We start from the raw sequence: 19,909 nt of genomic DNA, 5'->3' as shown, positions 1-19,909 counted from the left end.
TTTGAACACTGCACTTCCTCTGATTGTGCTTTACTATTGTATGAAGTTTCAATGAATTCCATCCAGTACTTTTCAAGTTATACTCCGGACAAAAAAAGTAACAAAGGGCAATAACTCAGTAATAAGCAAGAATAGAGTTATGGTTATTGTACACTGCACTTCCTCTCATTATGCTCTATAATTGTATGAAGTTTAATCCAATTCCATTAAGTAGTTTTTAAGTTATGCTCCGGACAAGGTAAATTGCAACTGACCGACCGACAAACCGACAGACCGACCGACCGACCAACTGACTGACCACAGGGTGACTCCAATATACCCCCTTCAAACTTCATTTGTCGGGGGTATAATAAGTCAAAACTGTCAATCTGTGACAGCAGCTTTAAACTTTATATGTAGCTAACTGCAATACTTACAACTCTCAATTGCAATAATTAAATGCTAAGGATAAAAAGTACATGTATCTTGAAATATTGAAAGTTTTGATACTGAATTTAACAGACTTGTTTATTAAAAACTCAAACAAAAAGGAGACAAATATGTAAAGTACACATATAAAACAACTGGAACACAATTAGTTCAAATGATAATAATAATAATGATAATAATAATTATCTGCCAATTGTATAAAACTGGTTAAATCTTTGGTTTGGTCAACGTTAGCCTTACAGTTTATTGATTGGTCAATATTTATCCAATAATGACAATTAACCAATCAAATCACTTAAACCTGCAAACCCACCAAAAGATAACCTGTGGACAACTTAACCAAGTTTGATACAATTGGATGAGCTTAAAAACATAACCGGTACACACAAAAAATAACATTGTATGTTTGAAAAAGGCAAGAAATAAAATTAAAAAATCATTACTGGGAAAACCAAAATTATACAAAATGAAATGATAAAAAAAAATACATTTACTTCTTAACTTAATTATATTAAAAGCTCAACACCAATTTAGCCACTAACTTGTACACTGCAATACATTATATTGGTCAATAGGTGAAGGTAATTCAGGCTTTTTCACTCACTCTTACACAATTCCATGTTAAGTCATTGCCCATCAAAGCAATTTCAATACTACACATATGAAAATCAAATTCTTTTAGCCCTACAGATCCAAATATCTTAAAATGAAGTGCTACCATTTCAGCTACACAATTAATAAATGCAGACACTATTTGGATTCTTTTACAGTTATGCATGTGATAGAAAAGTTTTTCTGTGGTGACAAACAGGACAGCATTCAAAGTTTGAGACAGTAATTCTACATAACACTAAAAGCTAGGCAACTGGGAGGTTATCCTGCAAGTGGCCTACCCCATCTGGTGGCAAGTTTATGAACTAAATGCAATTTACAGATCAGAAGAAACCACTTTCAAGTTATTGAAAGGTTAAAAGAAAATGTTTTTTAGTTTCCTATAGCTTCGATCATATCTTGAACATATCTCTAATGACAAGAAATTGCTGCATGAAAAACCAATATCTACTTGCTCTATAGGTAAGGCTACAGTGTCTTCTCAGAAGGGTCCAGTTATCAGAAAGGACCAGTGAATAGAGATTTCTTTGGAAGGAAGCTAATAGACATAATCCCTTAATATTAGATAGATAGCTTCAACCACATCATAACATATATATATATATATATATATATCTAAAAAATAGCTGAAGAACTATAATACAAAATCAATGTGAAATATTTTTCAGCTCTTCGTAAGGCTAAAGTATCGTGTCAGAACAGTCCAGTCATCAGAAAGGCCCAGTTGAATTTTTTTTTTGCCAAGTAGTTGAAAGAAATAATCCCTTAATTTTGGAAAGCTTCGATCATAGGATAACATAGAACAATCTCCGATATTTCCAATCTACCTCTTTAAAGACTATGCCCTATGTTAGGTCGTTCAGTCCTTTGATACACACCTGAGGAAATAATAAGAAACATTCAGAACACCTCAGTCATTTTCCTTCGAAAACAAACTCGGATGTATGCTGGTACATCATTAGAATTAGTTTATAAAATTTTTAATTTTTTGTATAAATTAAATTTTAGTATTAATTAATTGTAGTGTTTTAATGCGTATTTTGTATTGCTAAGTTCAAATTGATTATCAGTAAAGTATATTATTGCTAACTTAATTAAGATTTCAAGAGTAAGGTCCTTAGGTTTAACTGCTATATGAAATTCACTTCGACATCTTCTTGCAGCGTAGTTAAATGGAAAAAAAATTCTGACATTATAAACCGTCCATATACATCCGAGGTTGTTTTTGATGGAAAATGGCAGAGGTGTTCCAAATGATTAAGAAAAGGACAATAAACCCAGCTATATATAGACACACAGTGGAATTATTAAATGCTCTCTTATAGAGACATAAAAATTGGGAATTATTATAAAAAACCTTATGATTAAGATAATATAAATAATAAATTAAGGTCAACAATGGCTTTACAATTGCACCAATGCACAAAATAAATATCATGAAAGATTGAAAGACTTACACAAAGCTAACACAGTATTTATCACAATATAAATATTTACAGACATTATAAACAAACATTCATTCTTATGTTATATAATGGATGCTATTTTTAAACACTTAAAACTACTGGGAAATTTAACATAAAAAGCTGCGGTAAGGCGACTATAGATTAATTGCTAGATTTTCAACCACACCCGCCCCCTCTTTTTCCGCTGGCCCTTAAATTTTATTGACTCAAATAAGAAATGTTAAACAAGGGTTTGTCTTTGCGTATCGGTACTGTACGGCAACGGCGTTTATTCATACTTACAGTGTTGTGAATTGTTACAATCATGTTAGTGATTTATCTAGAAACACACATATATGGCCCCTTATAAAAGAGAAAGAGCATGAACACATATTCAACAGTCAAACAGCCACCTAAGACAAAAAAGAAAAAATACCACCCCAAACCTCATTTTAAAAAACAAGAGGGCCATGATGACCCTAAAACGCTCACCTAAGCAAAGGGCCACAAATCTGTGATAAAGCATTAATAAAATTGTTGCAATTTAATCATATCTTTACTGATGACAATGCCTTGTTTTATATTGGTAAAGGGTCATGCAATGAAGCTACCTGTAAAGTTTAATTGAATTTGGCCTGGTAGTTTCAGAGATTATTTTTAAACCAAAACAGTAAGTCGGCCATTTTGTTGTTGTTGTTGTTGTTGATCAATCTCAATGCGTTGTTGAATTTTAGTAGAGGGTCATGCAATGAAGCTTCCTGTAAAGTTTCAGTGAATTTGGAGTGGTAGTTTCAGAGGAGATGTTTTTTTTAAAGCAAAACAGGAAGTTAGCCATTTTGTTGTTGTTGCTGTTGTTGTTGTTGATCAATCGTGACCCCTTGTTGTATTTTTGTTGAGGGTCACCCAAGGAAGTTTCCTGTAAAGTTTCATTGAATTTGGACTGGTAGTTTCAGAGGAGATGTTTTTTTAAAGCAAAACAGGAAGTCGGCCATTTTGTGATTGTTGTTGTTGATCAATCGTGACCCCTTGTTGTATTTTTGTAGAAAGTCACCCAAGGAAGCTTCATGTGAAGTTTCATTGAATTTGGCCATGTAGCTTCAGAGGAGATGTTTTTTAAGCAATTGTTGACAGATGGACGGACGGACGACAGACAAAGACCAATCACAAAAGCTCACCTTGAGCACTTCATGCTCTGGTGAGCTAAAAAAAAATGGAAAAAAATCTAGTAATTAAATTATATTCGCCTCATCATCCAAGATTGAACCATTGCTTTCATACACATTATTATGATAAATTTCAGTCCATAAAATAAACAGTTAAATAAAAATTACCATTTTCAATTAAGCCTGGAGAAACATATTTCATTTGCACAATGTGCGAGTCCATAAAATGAAACAGTTAAAATTCAAATTAGTTTTAAGAAATATTTTCTAGTTGCACAGTTTGTTACAGAAACCTACAGCTTTGGGTATTTTCATAAGTTTATGAATTGTACGTACAAGATTTCTTACAGCAAATCTCTTAACCAACAAGAATTAAAATGATAATAAAAATTAGGAAATGATTAGCAAAATTGCAGTAAAAACGCATAAAGACAATTAAACACTTAAAGACAATTTGAGATACAAATTAAAACATTACCTGAAATTTAGATAACTTGCATACGATTAAAATAGTACCAACACTTAAGATAAATATAATAAAACAATACCTACAAATGTTTAAAACATTTCCCTGTAATGTTTCCAAATAGGATTATTTATAACTAGCTTGTACTATCACAACATGTAGCATGGAAGGCCAAACCAACTTCGTTCTATGTTTAGTGTCAGGCTCTAATTTAAAAACCTACCACCAGCAGGGAAAAAACAGACAAATTGCCTAGAATAAAAAACATCTTTTAATTTCTAAAAAAGGATTTTAAAATAAAAATTCTTCATATACATCCTTCTGTATCCCACCCATTTTGAACAGCACCATTGCATACCATACCCCAATAAAATGCAAAGTTGGTTTTTAATCCATTAATGAAGGTCATACTTAATAAGGAATTTAATTTCTCACCCAATAAAACGCAAAAAGTGAAGGTCCATATCTATTTAGAAATTTAATTACTCACAGTGACACTGTTTTCCTCGACTCATTTTATATCATTTTAATTCTTCGTCAGCTCCTTAAATCTGATTATTTTGGCTCAATTCAAAACCCCCCATTGCCTCAACAATTTTAAAGATGAAAACCTACCCTCCCAATGACATTACACATAGAATTAATTTGGCAAGGCCTTACATAAAATGCATTTATAACATGTAATAAAAGACACATAAGTTTTGAGAACTCAATAAATTAACTGAGACTTTTTACATGCCTCTGGCTCTATCAAGTGCGCACATTCTATTTTATAGAACAATAGGAATGATTCAATTCATACATTATGAACAAGAGCTGTCACAGGGACGGCGCCCTCGACTATTATGCCACTTTTAAGTGAAGGATTGCAAAGATTGGTGAAACAAAGATGGATCATTGTAAAATGAGATTTGTTAGGAAAACATTTCTAAAGTTTCAATGCAATACATGATGTATTTGCTGAGATAGTGACTTTAAGGCGACTAAATGCAAAACCTTAACCAGCAAAACCTTGACCAAGATGTAACACCAATGCTAGGGTAGGTAGTATAGCTCTCCTTTGAGCTAAAAATGCACAAACACAAAAGAGTAAAACAGATTCTTACTTTCTATTGAACAACTCATATTCTAAATATGGCAGGGGGCATAGCTTCCTAAAGGCAATATAAACCGAAAAATCAAAAAAATTGCCAGTCATGTAAGTGGAATGCAAGGTCAATGGTTTACTCGTAAATATATTCACAACTAGAAAATATATGCCAAACGCACCTCCAAAAATCTTGCTGATTTTTTTTAGGGGGCATGTCCACAAACCCACAAAGAAAGCGGCCCAAACGTCACATTTAGCCAAACTAAGCCCCTGTATGAAAAACAAGCATAAACGCCCCTGTATGAGATACAAGCATTAATGCCCCTGTATGAAATACAAGCATAAACGCCCCAGTATGAAATACAAGCATTAATGCCCCTGTATGAATTACAAGCATAAAACATGTAATTTTTGTTCATAGGGACTAAAAGATGCCAATATATCTGGTAACTTGCAAAAACTATTTACAATAAGATTTAAAATGCCTGTAATGTTGTTCATGCATTTACATGTAAAACTAACAAATGAAGTTCAACCAAAACACATTTGTTCACCTATAAATATTTCACTATAATAAAATACATGCCAAAATGCACCTCCAAAAACCTTGCTCAAATTTCTTCACGAACCCATAACGAAAATGGCCTAAACATCATTTTTACCCAATCTTTATGAAATGAAATGTAATTATCATTCACAGGGACAATAAATCACCAATATTTCTCGTAACATGCTAAACATATTTACAATAAGATTTAAAATGCCAATAATGTTGTTTATAACTTGTAAATTAATTGTGATAAAAATTCATGCATTTACATATTATATTAACAAAAGAAATTCAGCCCAAACATACAATGTAGCCATTTTCGACTTTACAAAAAGTGGATGACTCTACAGCATGGCGTTCACGTTTGTTATCAAAGTAACTACATACTGTGAAATCATATGTCAAAGTGAAATTTTATGCTCTTTCGAAAATACACAATTTTTTTGGTACTTAAATTCATGGACTGCTTTTTGCAGAATGTTATATAATGTAGATGTGGTAAAGTGAATATACAGGTATAAGTTTAGGTACAAATATAATGTTGGTTCTAGACACCAGATGTTTTTTTGATGAAAAAATGAAAATTGTCAAAAAATAACATAAAATTGATATGGTTGAGAACAACACATTGAATCTTAATTACTGATGTTATCACATCGCTTGCGACACATGTATCTTTTAAAGTTTTTGTGTACTTTTCCAATTTGAAAATTTACTGGGTCTGTCTACCACTAATCTCAGTCAACTTAAAAACACCATGGTACAGCCAAACCTCATTGGCTCGAGCCTCAAAAAAGTCGAGCCAAGCGGGAATGCTTACATTCAGAATAAAGAAATCGGTCCTTTACATGCACTTCGAGCCAACGAGGAATTCGAGCCAAGCGAGTTTGAGCCAACGGGACTTAGCTGTTTATGTATCTCAGTATCTGTTCTAATCACATTACTTTCACAAACTTATATACACACTATAAACTGGGACACCATTATGCGCTATTTTAAGCGGGTCAACTAAGCTGAGACAGTGACAAAATATTCTTTCAATCATGTAAAGTGATGTATATCGGCCTCATACTAGCTGGTATTGATAATTCTAGGCTCGTTTTGAGGAAATACTGTATTTGCCGATTTAGTAATCACCTGGTGACTAGTCCCTTTAAATTCATGGTGTGGCCTATCCTCAAATTCAATGAAAATTAATGTCCCATAAATAAAAAAAAATTCACAGTACACAATGAAAGATCACAGACATGATTACATCTTTCACACAACAAAATGCAATGAAAATGAATTTCAAACGATACATTATATATAAAAACTATGAGAAATGAGCATCACTTTTATAGTCAACTAAACGACCAAGCCAACATATGTTGCCAATATAAAACAATTCAAAAACATGAGATATAAACATCAATCTATAATACATAAATAAAGCCAGTTTTAAAATTAGGCTGCCACAGGTATAACAGATAAATAGGAGGTAATAAAAACAATGTTTTAAAACGTTATCATTTTAAATACATAAATACCAAGATCAGGGTAAAACTCAGCATGCTGACTCTATAAACCAACCCACAACTGCTATCATTCCTAAAGATGCAGATGGGCACTTTGGAAACAGAAATAAGCCATAAAATTAAATCTTACCATTTAACATAAGTTATTGAGAAAAACTCAAGAAAGTTGTGGACTGAATACCAATGCTCTTCTTTTTATTTCTCAGTCAACCTATGGGGCATAACTTGAAAATTACTTAATCAGAATTACTGGCCTTGCTACATAATTATGTGCCCCTTGGCATCTGGAAACACACATACTAAGTTTCATTTGAATATTTTGAACAGTTTTTTTTAGTTACGGTTAACAATTACTAAATCCAGAGTTACTGGCCTTGCATGCATTGGCCTCTGGCAACTAATGTACTAAGTTTCATTTAAATATCTTGAACAGATTTTTTGAGATAAGGTCAACAATTACTAAATCCAGGGTTACTGGCCTTGCATGTATTGGCCTCTGGCAACTAATGTACCAAGTTTCATTTTAATATCTTGAATATTTTTTTCAATTAAAGTCAAGGTTAACGCTTTTGCATTCTGATACTGACACAAAAAATAAAACTTAAAATAAAAAGAAGACAAGGTAACAACATAACACATTCCTCAATGACACAAGAAGATGGCACGTTCTTGATTATGAATGGGGCAATATTTTTTACAAATATCACAATATTCTGAGAACTATAAAGGAGATAGTATCATCTAGTGACACCAGTATCGAGCCCGAGTAGCTGTTTCATCATTTCGAACATTGTAAATGATATGGCCGAAGATGGGACCCCGCGCCAGTAGTTCACCGTAATCCCGCGAAAAAGTCCCTTTACCACTCCATGATCATTTCGAACAGTGACAAGTATCTGCCATATGGATTTTCTGAAAGAGTTTAGCATATAATTATTAACAACATGTATAATGAATTTTAAACAGCATCAGGTAAGTGATATCGGTCTGATGATTGTTTAAAACAGATCTACATGTATACCCTTCCTTTGGCATTTCTAATGCAAAGTTTGTGGTTTAAATATATGTGATGGTAGTATATGCCGCCACAATCCATTTTCCTATCAAATTCATGAAAAAGGCAAAAAATGTGAAAATTGCCATTTCCACCCTCTACACCTACAGGGATGGGATTGACCTGGCAGCTGGAGGGCTGAAATATTTTTGGCCATGGGTTTATGGGGCGCTCTTGGGGTCAAAAGCGCACTGCCGTAGAAGAAAAAATAGCTTTTTAGAAGCTCTTGTGAGGGCTCCCCTGACTTTAAATTTGAAGCAAACTTGAATATTAACTTAAACAACTGAAAGCAACCAAATAATTTTTTTCAGGTAAAAAAAAATAATATATATATATTATTATTTTTTTTGGGGGGGGGGGGGAGGGGGTCTCTGGGGCCATCAGATCAGCGGAATTCCGCGAATCCGCGGACAAAGCACATCCCTGACCTATTCTTCTATCAGTTATTTGCAATATTTATTATGAAACAGAGCATATTGTGTCTATATTTGCATTCTATAAGGCTCATATTTCATCAAAACGAAGATTTCAAGGACAAACAAATATTTCCAATATTTTCTGGCCAAAGGGAGATAATCATAAAGAAGAGAAAAGGTATTTGGTAATACACATTATTTGGTTTGAACAGGTGATGATTTTCAATCCTAAAATATAGCCATTGCTCTGTATGAGTATGAGAGATTCATTAAGGGTTAAGCAGGTAAGACCCCTTTGGAAATTTTATCCAAAATCATTGATGTTCATTTCAGGTTACTTTCCACTGTCTTGAATGCGAATGTCCTAAAAACAAACAATCTTAAGACTGTACTATAGACTGAAGTTGAATGCTCTCAGTCCTGTTTTCAGGATTAATTCTTAACTTAAGAACCTCTGTAATATATACATGTATGGATTAACGAAGTGAATAGTCAGTTAAACTTCAAGAAGTCAAAACACGAAAACTGATGAGATAATCTCAATTACTGTTTTGTATCTTAATATCATCTGTTCATTTACTCACCCATCATATTTGTGTGGTTCACACAACATTGTAGATAGCTGCAGTTTTCTTCTGGCAACATCAAGTGGATACCTGTTAATTATATGTACAGTACAAATTTATCAATTGACTGTCCCAGCCTCAGTTATTAGTTTGTTTAGCATTAAAGTATTTTGTGCTATTTTGGCAAGGGTCTGATTTCACAAAAAAACTTCATATCGAAACAAACTTAGAACCTTAAACTGTGATTATTGGGTTTCAGTCGGGAACTGAGAGTGGTCTGGTGGTATAGGTGTATGCCTCTCACCAAAGCCATTGTGGGTTCGATCACCACCAGGGGTACTTTCTCATGGCCTCTCAAAAAGGACATCAGGGGCGGTATTCCTAAAGATTCTTCGTAAAGTCATTTCCTACCATAAGATGCTGTATGTTTTTTCCTTCTCATTGGTCGTACGATATAAAAACTAAATAATTTCTGAAAGACTCTGTTTTTCTTAGATATTTTAGAATTAAAAACACATATTGATGTTAAAAACACTTTTTCATTAATTTGACTGTGAAAATTTTAAGAACTAGACTTAAGTCAGGAAATGACTTAGATGCTTTATCAAAACTGTCCTAGTACTAGTTTATTCCTAGGAAACAGACTTGATAGTGTTTCACATCAGCTTTCAGCTGTCTTTACAATAGAGCTTAATAGATAACTATTAACTATCTTTTTTGTCACAGATCTTTTGTGAAACTTGCTTATTCTCTGTAGCAACCATCAAGAATTTGTTTACATCATTACATGTATCACTGTTTTTGACTAAAATTCAATGGATTTAGATATTCTACCGCTTATGAACCCAATCTACCGGCTTGGAGACCAAAATCTTCCTACCTGACAATGCCAAGTGTTCACATGGCTGAGATACTTACACAACAGTTTGCGCCACAGCTCCAGCAAAAGCACCACATATCAGTTTTGCAGGTACTGACAGACTAAGCCCATCCATGTTTTCTGCATGTGGTGAGCCAAACATACCAGGAAAATTTGCCAGCACGAATAGCTTTGATCTTTCAAAGGCCCAGAATGATAAGCCTGAAAATGATGACAGAATTATGAATCACACATGAATGATAAAACTATTCAGTTTTTTTTGATGAATTTATTTTAATTTAATTTTTGTCAAAAACTTGGCTTTTACATCTAAAAAACGAGTTTAAATTTTTTGTAGTTGAACCAGGATTTGTTTTGGACGCAAATGATTCATTCAAAGTCTCATTGGAAATATATTATCTTAAGAAATAAAAAGCTCTCAATGATTCATGTGGTGGAAATATGATTTTGGGCTTTTTTTCATTTTTTTCCACAAGTTACCGTAAGAAGGAATTTCTGGAATTTTGCTATCAAAGATGCACTATTACTCCCAAATAAAATTTAACACATTTAAACCAATTGTTTTAATACACCAAAAAGGATGAACAAATGTCGAAAACAATGGTTCGTATGAAGGATACCAAGTTTAATTTAAAAGAAATGTGCAGAAAACACGGTATTTCTACCTTATGAGACCATAGTAAATCTTTTTGCATTCACCAATCATTTAATATTTTTGCATTTTCAACTATTAAATACACGGTTATAATATTTTTAATACTAATTAATATTTTCCACCATAAATGCATTGTTTAGTTAGTAGTTGAGGGTGTATCACTCAAAATTTATGTTTGTTTTATATGTCTATGTATTGATTTTGAATAAGAGTGTCACTTTAAGCAATACACGATAAAGATAATTTGATCATTTTTGTATGTTATTTCATGTTGCATTATTATATCATTATGACATATTGATATTAACTCCAACTTCCGATACAGATTCATCTGTTCAATATTTACTGAGTATACATGTACTATGTTTTCAGGCTCCTAACAAATAAAAAACACTTTATGAATGCACTCTCTCATCTGGATAATTGCTATCATTATATTTCGTATATATTTCGTAGTGTTAGGAAAAATTTCTTTGAAAATTCAAAAGGTGAATAGTAAAAATAAAAAAGTATCATAGAAACAGCCCTTCCTTCTGTCAGAGAAGTTTTTATATTGTGTTATAAAGTGATAGTTTTTCAAAAGCAAATTCAAATCCAGTTTTATAAATTTGTCAGAGGAACTTCACCTGAATTTGTGCTAGAAAGTCCTACCTCCATAAGGGGCCATTCCAAGTAATGATGTGAAGAGACCTCGATAAAGGGCCATAAACCCTTCCTGACGTGATATAGTTTTGACCGTTTCAATCATACCCCCGTGATAGATATGATGTCCCTTGAGTTGGAAGGCGATTCTTGCCCGCATTACATCTAGGGGGTAGGTTAGTATCACTGCTGTCATGCCTAGAAAGGAAGCCGTAACATTTAAATAGTTTTACAAACCAGGCCCCAATACTCAAACTTCTTAAGCTTAACAGGCTTAAGTAGCTTATTTCAATAAGTCAAATTACAGACTTGAATTTTGATAAATGAAGAATGGTTTATTGTGATTATCATAAAGATAATTCCAATCTTAAGTATAAAAACTCTTAAATAAGCAAATATATCACAAATAATTGAATAACAAAAATAGTGAGATTAGCTTAATCCTGTTATAAAAGACTTAAGAAGTATTGAGAAACTGGGGCCTAAAGAATAGCTGAGATTGAAAACAATGACATCATAACCCCTTGCCGGTAATACAATACAAACATAAGTAGTCTGTGTACATATGACTAGGGGAAGGTTAATATATTGATCCTTAATTAAACTCTTTATTGATGTTTAGGCCATAAAGGCCTTTTTTTCAAAATACTAACAGAGAAATTTTCTTCAACATTTTTAGACTTTACATGGCAAATGAAATATATAGAATAGAAATATATATTTTTTTATATTGGCGGTGGAAGAAAGAACAGTTTGAGAGACAAACTGGTATACTACAGTTGGTAGATAATTTTGTTTATGCTGTTGTTTTATGATAAAAAAAACTTTTTTTAAATTTCAAATTCTCTTCAAAAAGACATTGCAAAATGACAGCATGAACATGATCTTTTTAATTAGTTTAAACTTTACTTAATTAACAAGGTTGTAAAGAAACTAATATTAACTTATACTAAGTCACCCTTTTTGGGGAAACCTGGAAACCCAGAGAAAACCACTTGTCCTGCTTGGCGACCATCAACAAAACTCAACTCACATGCACATTTTATTAATTGATCGATTCATTTGCAAACCACAGTAATAACTAAAATTGAACAGTTGTCTGCTGATAGTTATTTACTCATTGACAAAACAGCCCTGGGCATACCAACCTGCCAAAGAGCCTGCACAGAGGTGGACCAAGTTAGGGTGAACATGATGAGTAAAGTTCTGGAGGTACTGAAATATATAAAAGAATAGTGTTGACTTTAAATCAATCACATTTTCATGCAAACTACACTTTTAAGCAGGTAATATAATTAAATAAACAATCAATAAAACACAGCTGTCAAATATTTTGAGTGTATGATATGAAATGAATCAAATCATTTTAAAGTTATTTCAACCAAGTTAGCTTCGATTTCCCCGCCTAGGTGCATGTCAGTTTGGTTTGTGATCACCAAGATGGACAAGTTGCTTAACTCCTGGTATGTTGTACATGCGCAAACTGTCTCTGACAATATGACTATAATGTTTCAGTTATGACCGAGGTTCAAGTTTTCACATGATGAAGACCATGATGCCACGGCTATGACATAACCTCGACTCATTTTCTTTGACAAACAGACAAGCTTAGTATTATCTGCTTGTCTTTCTATTTTTCCATGTTTAAAGCAGTATTAAAATATATCACGCCTCCAACATGAATGACGCAATGCCATTGGCCTGGTCACGCTTGACACCATCTTTTTTACATATTGAGTCACTAAGTTTTATATTGTACCAAAATGGCTTCTATTTTCTGATTCAGATGAAGAAATGAAACATTTCGCAGATTGAATAGTGGTGTAAATCAACCCTAATAGGTTGTCCATGTGATATATATTTCTTGCATACTGGATATGCGTTTCCGGTTATGTGACAAGTGCTGGAAAAACCCATCTTACATCCCCCATGTAAGATGAGTCACGCTCAATAATGTGCCACTACTTATTTCATTTATTGTATGGTTTATGAAAAATATATTATGCCATTTCAATAAAGTGCAATCAAATAAATATGTTTGCAAGACTTTTAATCAAAATTGAAAACAAATAATCGTAAAAACATATTTTTGTTATTAAAAACTACTGCGCTCTATGTCAGTAAACAACGCCACACGCGTTTTTTGGTGTAATTGTTCAAAAGTTCATTTCAAAGTCATTTTTTTCACAAATTGATAAACTTAGATAGGCAAGAAAAAAAATCAATCATGTGTTTCCGGTCCGGATCAAAAACTCCGGCCCTCGGGCACGCTGCCTGGCCGGTAACTTAGCAAGCCTCGTTACCGGCTTATGCACGTGCCCTCGGGTCGGATGTTTCTATCCGTACCGGAAACACGTTATAGATACTTATAATACATTATGGGGTTAGCAGGTGACCCGGTATTGGATAAATGGGGCGCAGGAAACCATATTCCATATCGTTTCCTTTGCTGTGTATATTCAATATCGGGTCACCTAATAACCCCGTAACTTTGTATAGTATTAACTATTTTTTTAACTTTTGTTTATGATCATTTGTACACAAATACCTACTGATTTGTAGATGTCATACGATGTAAATGTGACGGCGCTATAAGGAAGGACTCTGATCATCTGGAAGTAGTTTCCCTTGTACAGCCCAACAACTCCCTCTTTCTGGTATACACTGTTCAGAGACTTGAACACACCTGAAGAAAAATAAAATGAAGATTACCTTGAACAAACATGCCATATCCCCCGAAATTACGACATATCCCCTGGTCCCCCGCCGGGGGATCCATATCCCCTGGAATTTAAACTTTTTTTTTTCTTTTTTTTTTCAAAACTTGCTTAAGGTTGAAAGTGGAAAGCATCAATAATATTATGAGTGTGAAATTCCATGAAGGACCATGATGACTAAGTCCAAAAATTATTGTCATTTGAGTGTATTTCTGTATTTATTCCTATATTATAAATGCAGATATTGCGCAAATTTTCGTCGCGTAAAAATCCCCTGGTGTAATATCAAAATCCCCTGGAATTCAGACCAAAATCCCCTGGGATGCCTCTCAGAAATATGGAATGTATGCTAGAAGCACCAGAATGGGCAAAAACCAAGTTTTTAATATGGGCAATCAGAAATTATAGCCAAAGAATTTCACTTGCGCTTCTTGGTCATTTGCTTTGCATTCATAAACACATGAAAAAATGCGATCAATACTTATATTTACATTTTAAATAATTATTCATTATAATAAAAAATTAGCAGTATCTTCTACAATTGAGAATTTGTTCTTGGAGAAATGTTACTGACAGCATACGTTTGTATAAAAGAATAGCTGATATTTTTAAAACATTGTATATCATAGGTTGAATGACGTAACGCTAATCCACTTGAAGCGCAATATTGAAATAAACATTGATGTCATAACACCTTGCTTGTTATTTAATATAAATATCGACTTATCTATACAAAAGACTAGGCAAATGTAAATATTTATTCAAAAGAAGGGCAAGCTTATAAGAAAGCTATATAAAAAATAATTGGTTGGATATTAGACTTTTTGACAAGTGATTTTTTTATTGTGCAATTCACTGCCTTTTAAAGGCTGTTTCCCTTGCGAAAAACTGTCCATTTTCCCAAAATTTTATAATTTCCCAATTTGATAAATGCAGATGACGTTAATGAATAAAAAAGCAATAAATTTCTTGAAATATAAACAAAATCTTGACAAGACTTAGTCTTTCACAGCATAGTGTACCGCATAAAAAAGTTTTGGCCTGATTTTGTATTTTTCCCAAAGTCAACTTTTTTACCAATTTTTGACAAACAAGCTTGAATTTTTGCACTAGTGCTTGGTTGGCATCAACTTTTTAACAAGCTCTGCTATATAACATTTAAAATTTGAGCAAGCTGTAAAAGCATTTTACCTGTGTTTGCAGGTTTGGGCTAATTTTGACAAACCTGAGTGCCTGTAGTATTTATTGTGACCCTGCATTAAGATTTTCACCCTGTCCAGTGGGGCTACAGCCGATTTGGCGCAGCATCCTGCAATTCCTACAAGCCGATGACAAGGCTACATGTTATTTATATCATAAACATTTATTTATATTTACTATCCAGGATGTAAATTTTGAGCAAGCGGATTCAGGATTGCATTTCTTACAGTGTTATTCTTGAATGAAAAAAGTTAGCATTTAATTTGCATATAATATTTTTAATTTTTAAAACCAAAATTATTCTGCTAAAAAAGTTCAACGTTAACAGCTACATGTTGCGTTTTGAAGGCACTTCCTTGTAATAGATAATTTTTAATAAAGCTAATTGAAATCATTGTTCGTACCGGAAAATGCTCAAAATTATTTAATTTATTCATACTTTTAAACCTTAACATCATGCATTTAGCTTGTTTTATAATAGAGGTATTTCTATAATTAATGATTTTGTTTTTTTTACTTTATTACTAATTAATATAAAACATAACAACATTTATCAAGCTTTAAATATAAAAAAAATCATAGCCTTTGAAAATCAGTCAACAATCTGCATGTAGGTTTTACAAAGAACATGACATGGCAGCTAAAAAAGATGTCTATTTCATGAAATTAATGTTTCAATTTAATACTCTCTTTGTTCTCTTTAAAGATATATTTAAACAAAACTCTTTTGAAAAGCAACTGATACCTCCTGCAAGAAGAGTTTTCAAAGTTTTCTCTGTGTTTCTCTTCTTTATGTGTCCTTCCACAGCCACCATTACAAATCTCTACAGTGTCACAGAGGAGCGATAGTCTCGAAGCACATTTATCCTTATCTGTAAACCGATCAAACAAAAGCAGTTGTGAAAAAAACCCAGATCAGAATGCGATGTATTGATAGTGTTTGACAAACCTGAGTGTTGTTGTATCTCCTTTAAAACAATTCAATGATTGATAATAACCTGGTGCCATGGACCTATAAACCAGATCACTGATTATCGCAAATCGAAGAACTGGCAGAATTTCCTGGTTCTCGCCAAGCATGTGCTAAGGATTATTGGTAAATTATTATTTCTTATTATTTCAACGATATTGGGTAGTTACCTATCCATGGTTTATAGGTCATGCTGGCGCTAAATATGTTACTTTTAAAATGAGGCAAAAATCACGACTGTCCAAGAACTACTTGGCCGGTATTCATATTAACATCTTAAGTCGTTTATAAACTTAAGTTGATTTCTTAAAATGTTAAAAGTCAAATTAAGCAAAACTGACTAAGTTTTTACATTCATGAAATTAATGAAATAAAGTACTTAATTTGTATACATGTAAGCTATAATTACGTCAATATACCATATGTGAGGAAGTTAGCTTAGGAAAATGACATAAGTTAGGAAATGACCTTATATGTTTTATGAATACAGCCCCTGATGTCTGAAACCTACTAGCCTAAGAAGCCTACTGGTAATATTAGATTTTTATTTTAAGTTTTTTTCTAAAAGAAACATTTAGCCAGATTGGTCAATTTGTATCGGTCTCGTTTGTATGTTATATATATATGCTTGTTATAATATATATGTAGTCGTTCAATAGCTATTCATAGCTAATGTTTTCTCTGTTATGTCATTCTGACTGAAAATAAAATTTGATTTGATTTGATTTGTCAATAAACTTAAAAGTGTCTGATATATCAATTTTGAATAGCTTCTAATATTACTAGCTACAATAATGAGCGACCAGGGATACTTTTTTTATTATTTTGACATTTCTTATGTATCCCTGTAACGCTACAACTCTATACCATTTAACAACGGGCGAAATGATATATTGTAATAATATGCATTGATGTTGAAAAATAATGACAAAGTTGTACAATTTTTATCCGACAGTGATCTGAAATGGATTAAATTTGTCATTAGAGTTGTTATTTTCACATTAATATATTATGGGTCACAAATACCGTTATACATGTACACAACCAGTCAGATTTGTCCCAGATTTACCGATATCGGGATACTTGATAAACAATCAACACTTGTAAGTGTTTTATGATAACTTAACATGTGTTTTGGGCATACTGACATAACTTAATATGTGTTTAATAGTAGGCAATAATATTTTCGTAGAAATTTGAATTTGTAATGGAGATAATTTCAAAATTGTGGCCGCGAGGATTCTCTGCGCAAGGACCGCTTGCTACTTTTTGCTGGGATGGTGGACGTCACGAGTCTGCCATATTAAAAAAAATCGTCAAAAGACTCGTTGACGGCCATTTAGGTGGACTGCTAATATTACTAGTAATATCGTTAAAATCAGGGACCAATGTCCGTGATTAAAATCACGGCACTGTATTCACCATTCAATTAACAGCATTAATTTATACAAATTCATACAATAGAAAGACTATTTGAAAAATGGCCAAAGCATGAAAAGTATGGTTAAGTGAAAATTTTGTAGTGTTATTCCATGCAAAACTTCAACGATTTAATTCAACAAAACTAAGTAGACCGATCTAAAACATCCCGAATCGGACCTGCCCGAAATGGACCAGGCTGTACTTGTACTATATCTGTGAAGAATTGACCCTATACCATCAGTCATAGGTCCGTGCATCAACTTACCATTCAATCCGAAATTGGATTCGTCCGAAATAAGCATTTGTTTAGTAAATACGGTATCTTATATATGGCACGTATTTACCTTTATCAATTTTATGATACCAATCATATGGTAATCATTTTACATTTAATAAAACACATCAATTAAAACACCTCCCAGTAACCGATTATTTAATAAAATATTTCGAAACTATTGTTATTGTTGTTGTTGTTGTTGAGTCAGCAAAACACTTTACGATACCAAAGGAATTTTAATTCGGCTACATACTACCAATAGAAAGAATATAAATCTTTTTAGCTTGCCATTGTCCGCAGGCGCTGGGATTCATCCTCACTGGCAGTTTCCTTTCGGTGTTGATCAGTGCAGTATCCTTTAGGAAAATGAGGTAAGACGAACACTAGTTTGTTTTCCTTTGGTTTCTGTATTTATTACTAGTCGTAGCTGCCTATACTGGTTAAGAGACCTTTTATTCGCCCTTACCACTTTTTCGCCCACCCAGTTAAAACCAGTCAAAACGAAATATTTTACACAAATCGTACGCGAGTACATGGCTGAATCCTGGCAAAAATAAAAAAAATTCAGCCAAAGTTACAGTATGCGTTCTTGACTACATACGTTTACAAATATATGGACCATATGGACATTGACATTGAAAATGTAATAAACAATTAAATGGTAAAAAAGGACAGAAAATTATACTTCTTTTAGACAATCTGAATATTATTAACATAATCGGGGCTTATTTGTTTGCTATTTTAGAAAATAAAAATCTGGCGAGTACAGGGTTTATTTCTAGTCATTCTAAAATGCTGTCCAGGCTTTTTTTAATGATTGTTAGCCTAGTCATTCTAAAATGCCGTCCAGACTAGGTTTATTTTATGATTTTTAAATCTAAAACTGTCCATTTTCCAGTACTAAATTACGCACATCAGAATGCACAAAATGCCTTTCAGCATTGTTTTCATAAATTTCAGGGTTTTGGGCAGACCCCACTAGCACATTTATGAAAACTCATGCAATTTCAAGGTCGTGCGTTGGATCGTTAACCTTTTTTCCCTTCGTTGTTCTGTTTCCATCTCATCTCTACACGGGTTTGCCAATTTCTTTTCATCGTTCATGAGAATCGAAAAGGACGTTTGGCGTAAGCTAATAAATCCATTTTTTGGTTTGGTCAACGTTATCCAAAATGTTTATTGATTGGTCAATATTTATCCACTAATAACTGCTAACCAATCACATCGATTTTATAAGGCAATTAAGCAAATGTTTACCCATGGATAACTATCAAAGTTTTATACAATTGGCCACATGTCTAATAAATGTTGCTGCTGCGTAAGGTATCATAAAGGTGTCTTCCAGGAGAAATTTAAATAGGGGTCCCGTGTGACAGGGCTGTACACTGGTGCATATTAAAGAACCAGGGTAGCTCTAACCAGGGTTACATTCTGTCTGTGCACTACGCACCACAAACCTAATATGACTAAAAATCATATCGGAGCACTCGCCGAATGGGTTATGCCCGAGTGTGAGTATAAATAAACTTACTCACCACCACTGGTACAATAAAATCGAAATTTATGGATCGGATACGTAAAGTGACCCACTTATTCAAAATAAATACATACACAAGTATAACAAACATCAACTTTGACTTATAAACCTTTAACTACCTACTAAATAATGCTTTTATAGAAGATATTAATTACTTATAACAAAATTATAACCGTGTATTTAATAGCAGAAAGCGCAATAATATTAAACGATTGGTGAACGCTAAAATATTTGCTGTTATCTACTCATATGGTAAAAATACCGGTATCCTTCATAAGAACCATTGTTTTGGACATTTGTT

The 19,909-nt window shown here is 33.1% G+C and overlaps 1 protein-coding gene across 2 annotated transcripts; it reads right to left on the bottom strand.

The window, feature by feature from the left end:
- Nucleotides 1-488: 488 nt before the first annotated feature.
- Nucleotides 489-18,269, bottom strand: LOC128217560 (solute carrier family 25 member 16-like). 2 transcript variants are annotated; one of them, XM_052924770.1, is made up of 9 exons: nucleotides 18,060-18,269; nucleotides 16,148-16,274; nucleotides 15,428-15,520; nucleotides 14,038-14,171; nucleotides 12,634-12,700; nucleotides 11,495-11,683; nucleotides 10,227-10,389; nucleotides 9,327-9,398; nucleotides 489-8,184 (listed from the first exon to the last, which is right to left on the bottom strand). In XM_052924770.1, the coding sequence occupies exons 2-9, from the start codon at nucleotides 16,215-16,217 to the stop codon at nucleotides 8,010-8,012; spliced, it is 963 nt and encodes a 320-aa protein (XP_052780730.1). In that variant the 5' UTR covers nucleotides 16,218-16,274; nucleotides 18,060-18,269; the 3' UTR covers nucleotides 489-8,009. The 2 variants fall into 2 exon arrangements, with proteins under 2 accessions (XP_052780730.1, XP_052780737.1); XM_052924777.1 differs by having other exon boundaries at nucleotides 18,139-18,269.
- Between the last annotated feature and the right edge of the window lie 1,640 nt (nucleotides 18,270-19,909).

This window comes from Mya arenaria, chromosome 2 (genome assembly GCF_026914265.1).
Source record: "Mya arenaria isolate MELC-2E11 chromosome 2, ASM2691426v1".
In the NCBI taxonomy this organism is placed as follows: Eukaryota; Metazoa; Mollusca; class Bivalvia; order Myida; family Myidae; genus Mya; species Mya arenaria.
This window is presented reverse-complemented; position numbering and strand designations above follow the sequence as displayed.

Coding starts and splice junctions, on each gene's coding strand:
- LOC128217560 (XM_052924770.1), bottom strand. CDS start 16,217: ATGGTGGCTGTGGAAGGACACATAAAGAAGAGAAACACAGAGAAAACT. Junction 12,701..14,037: donor CGTATGACATCTACAAATCA/GTAGGTATTTGT, acceptor TATATATTTCAG/TACCTCCAGAACTTTACTCA. Junction 9,399..10,226: donor GCTGTGGCGCAAACTGTTGT/GTAAGTATCTCA, acceptor TATAATTAACAG/GTATCCACTTGATGTTGCCA.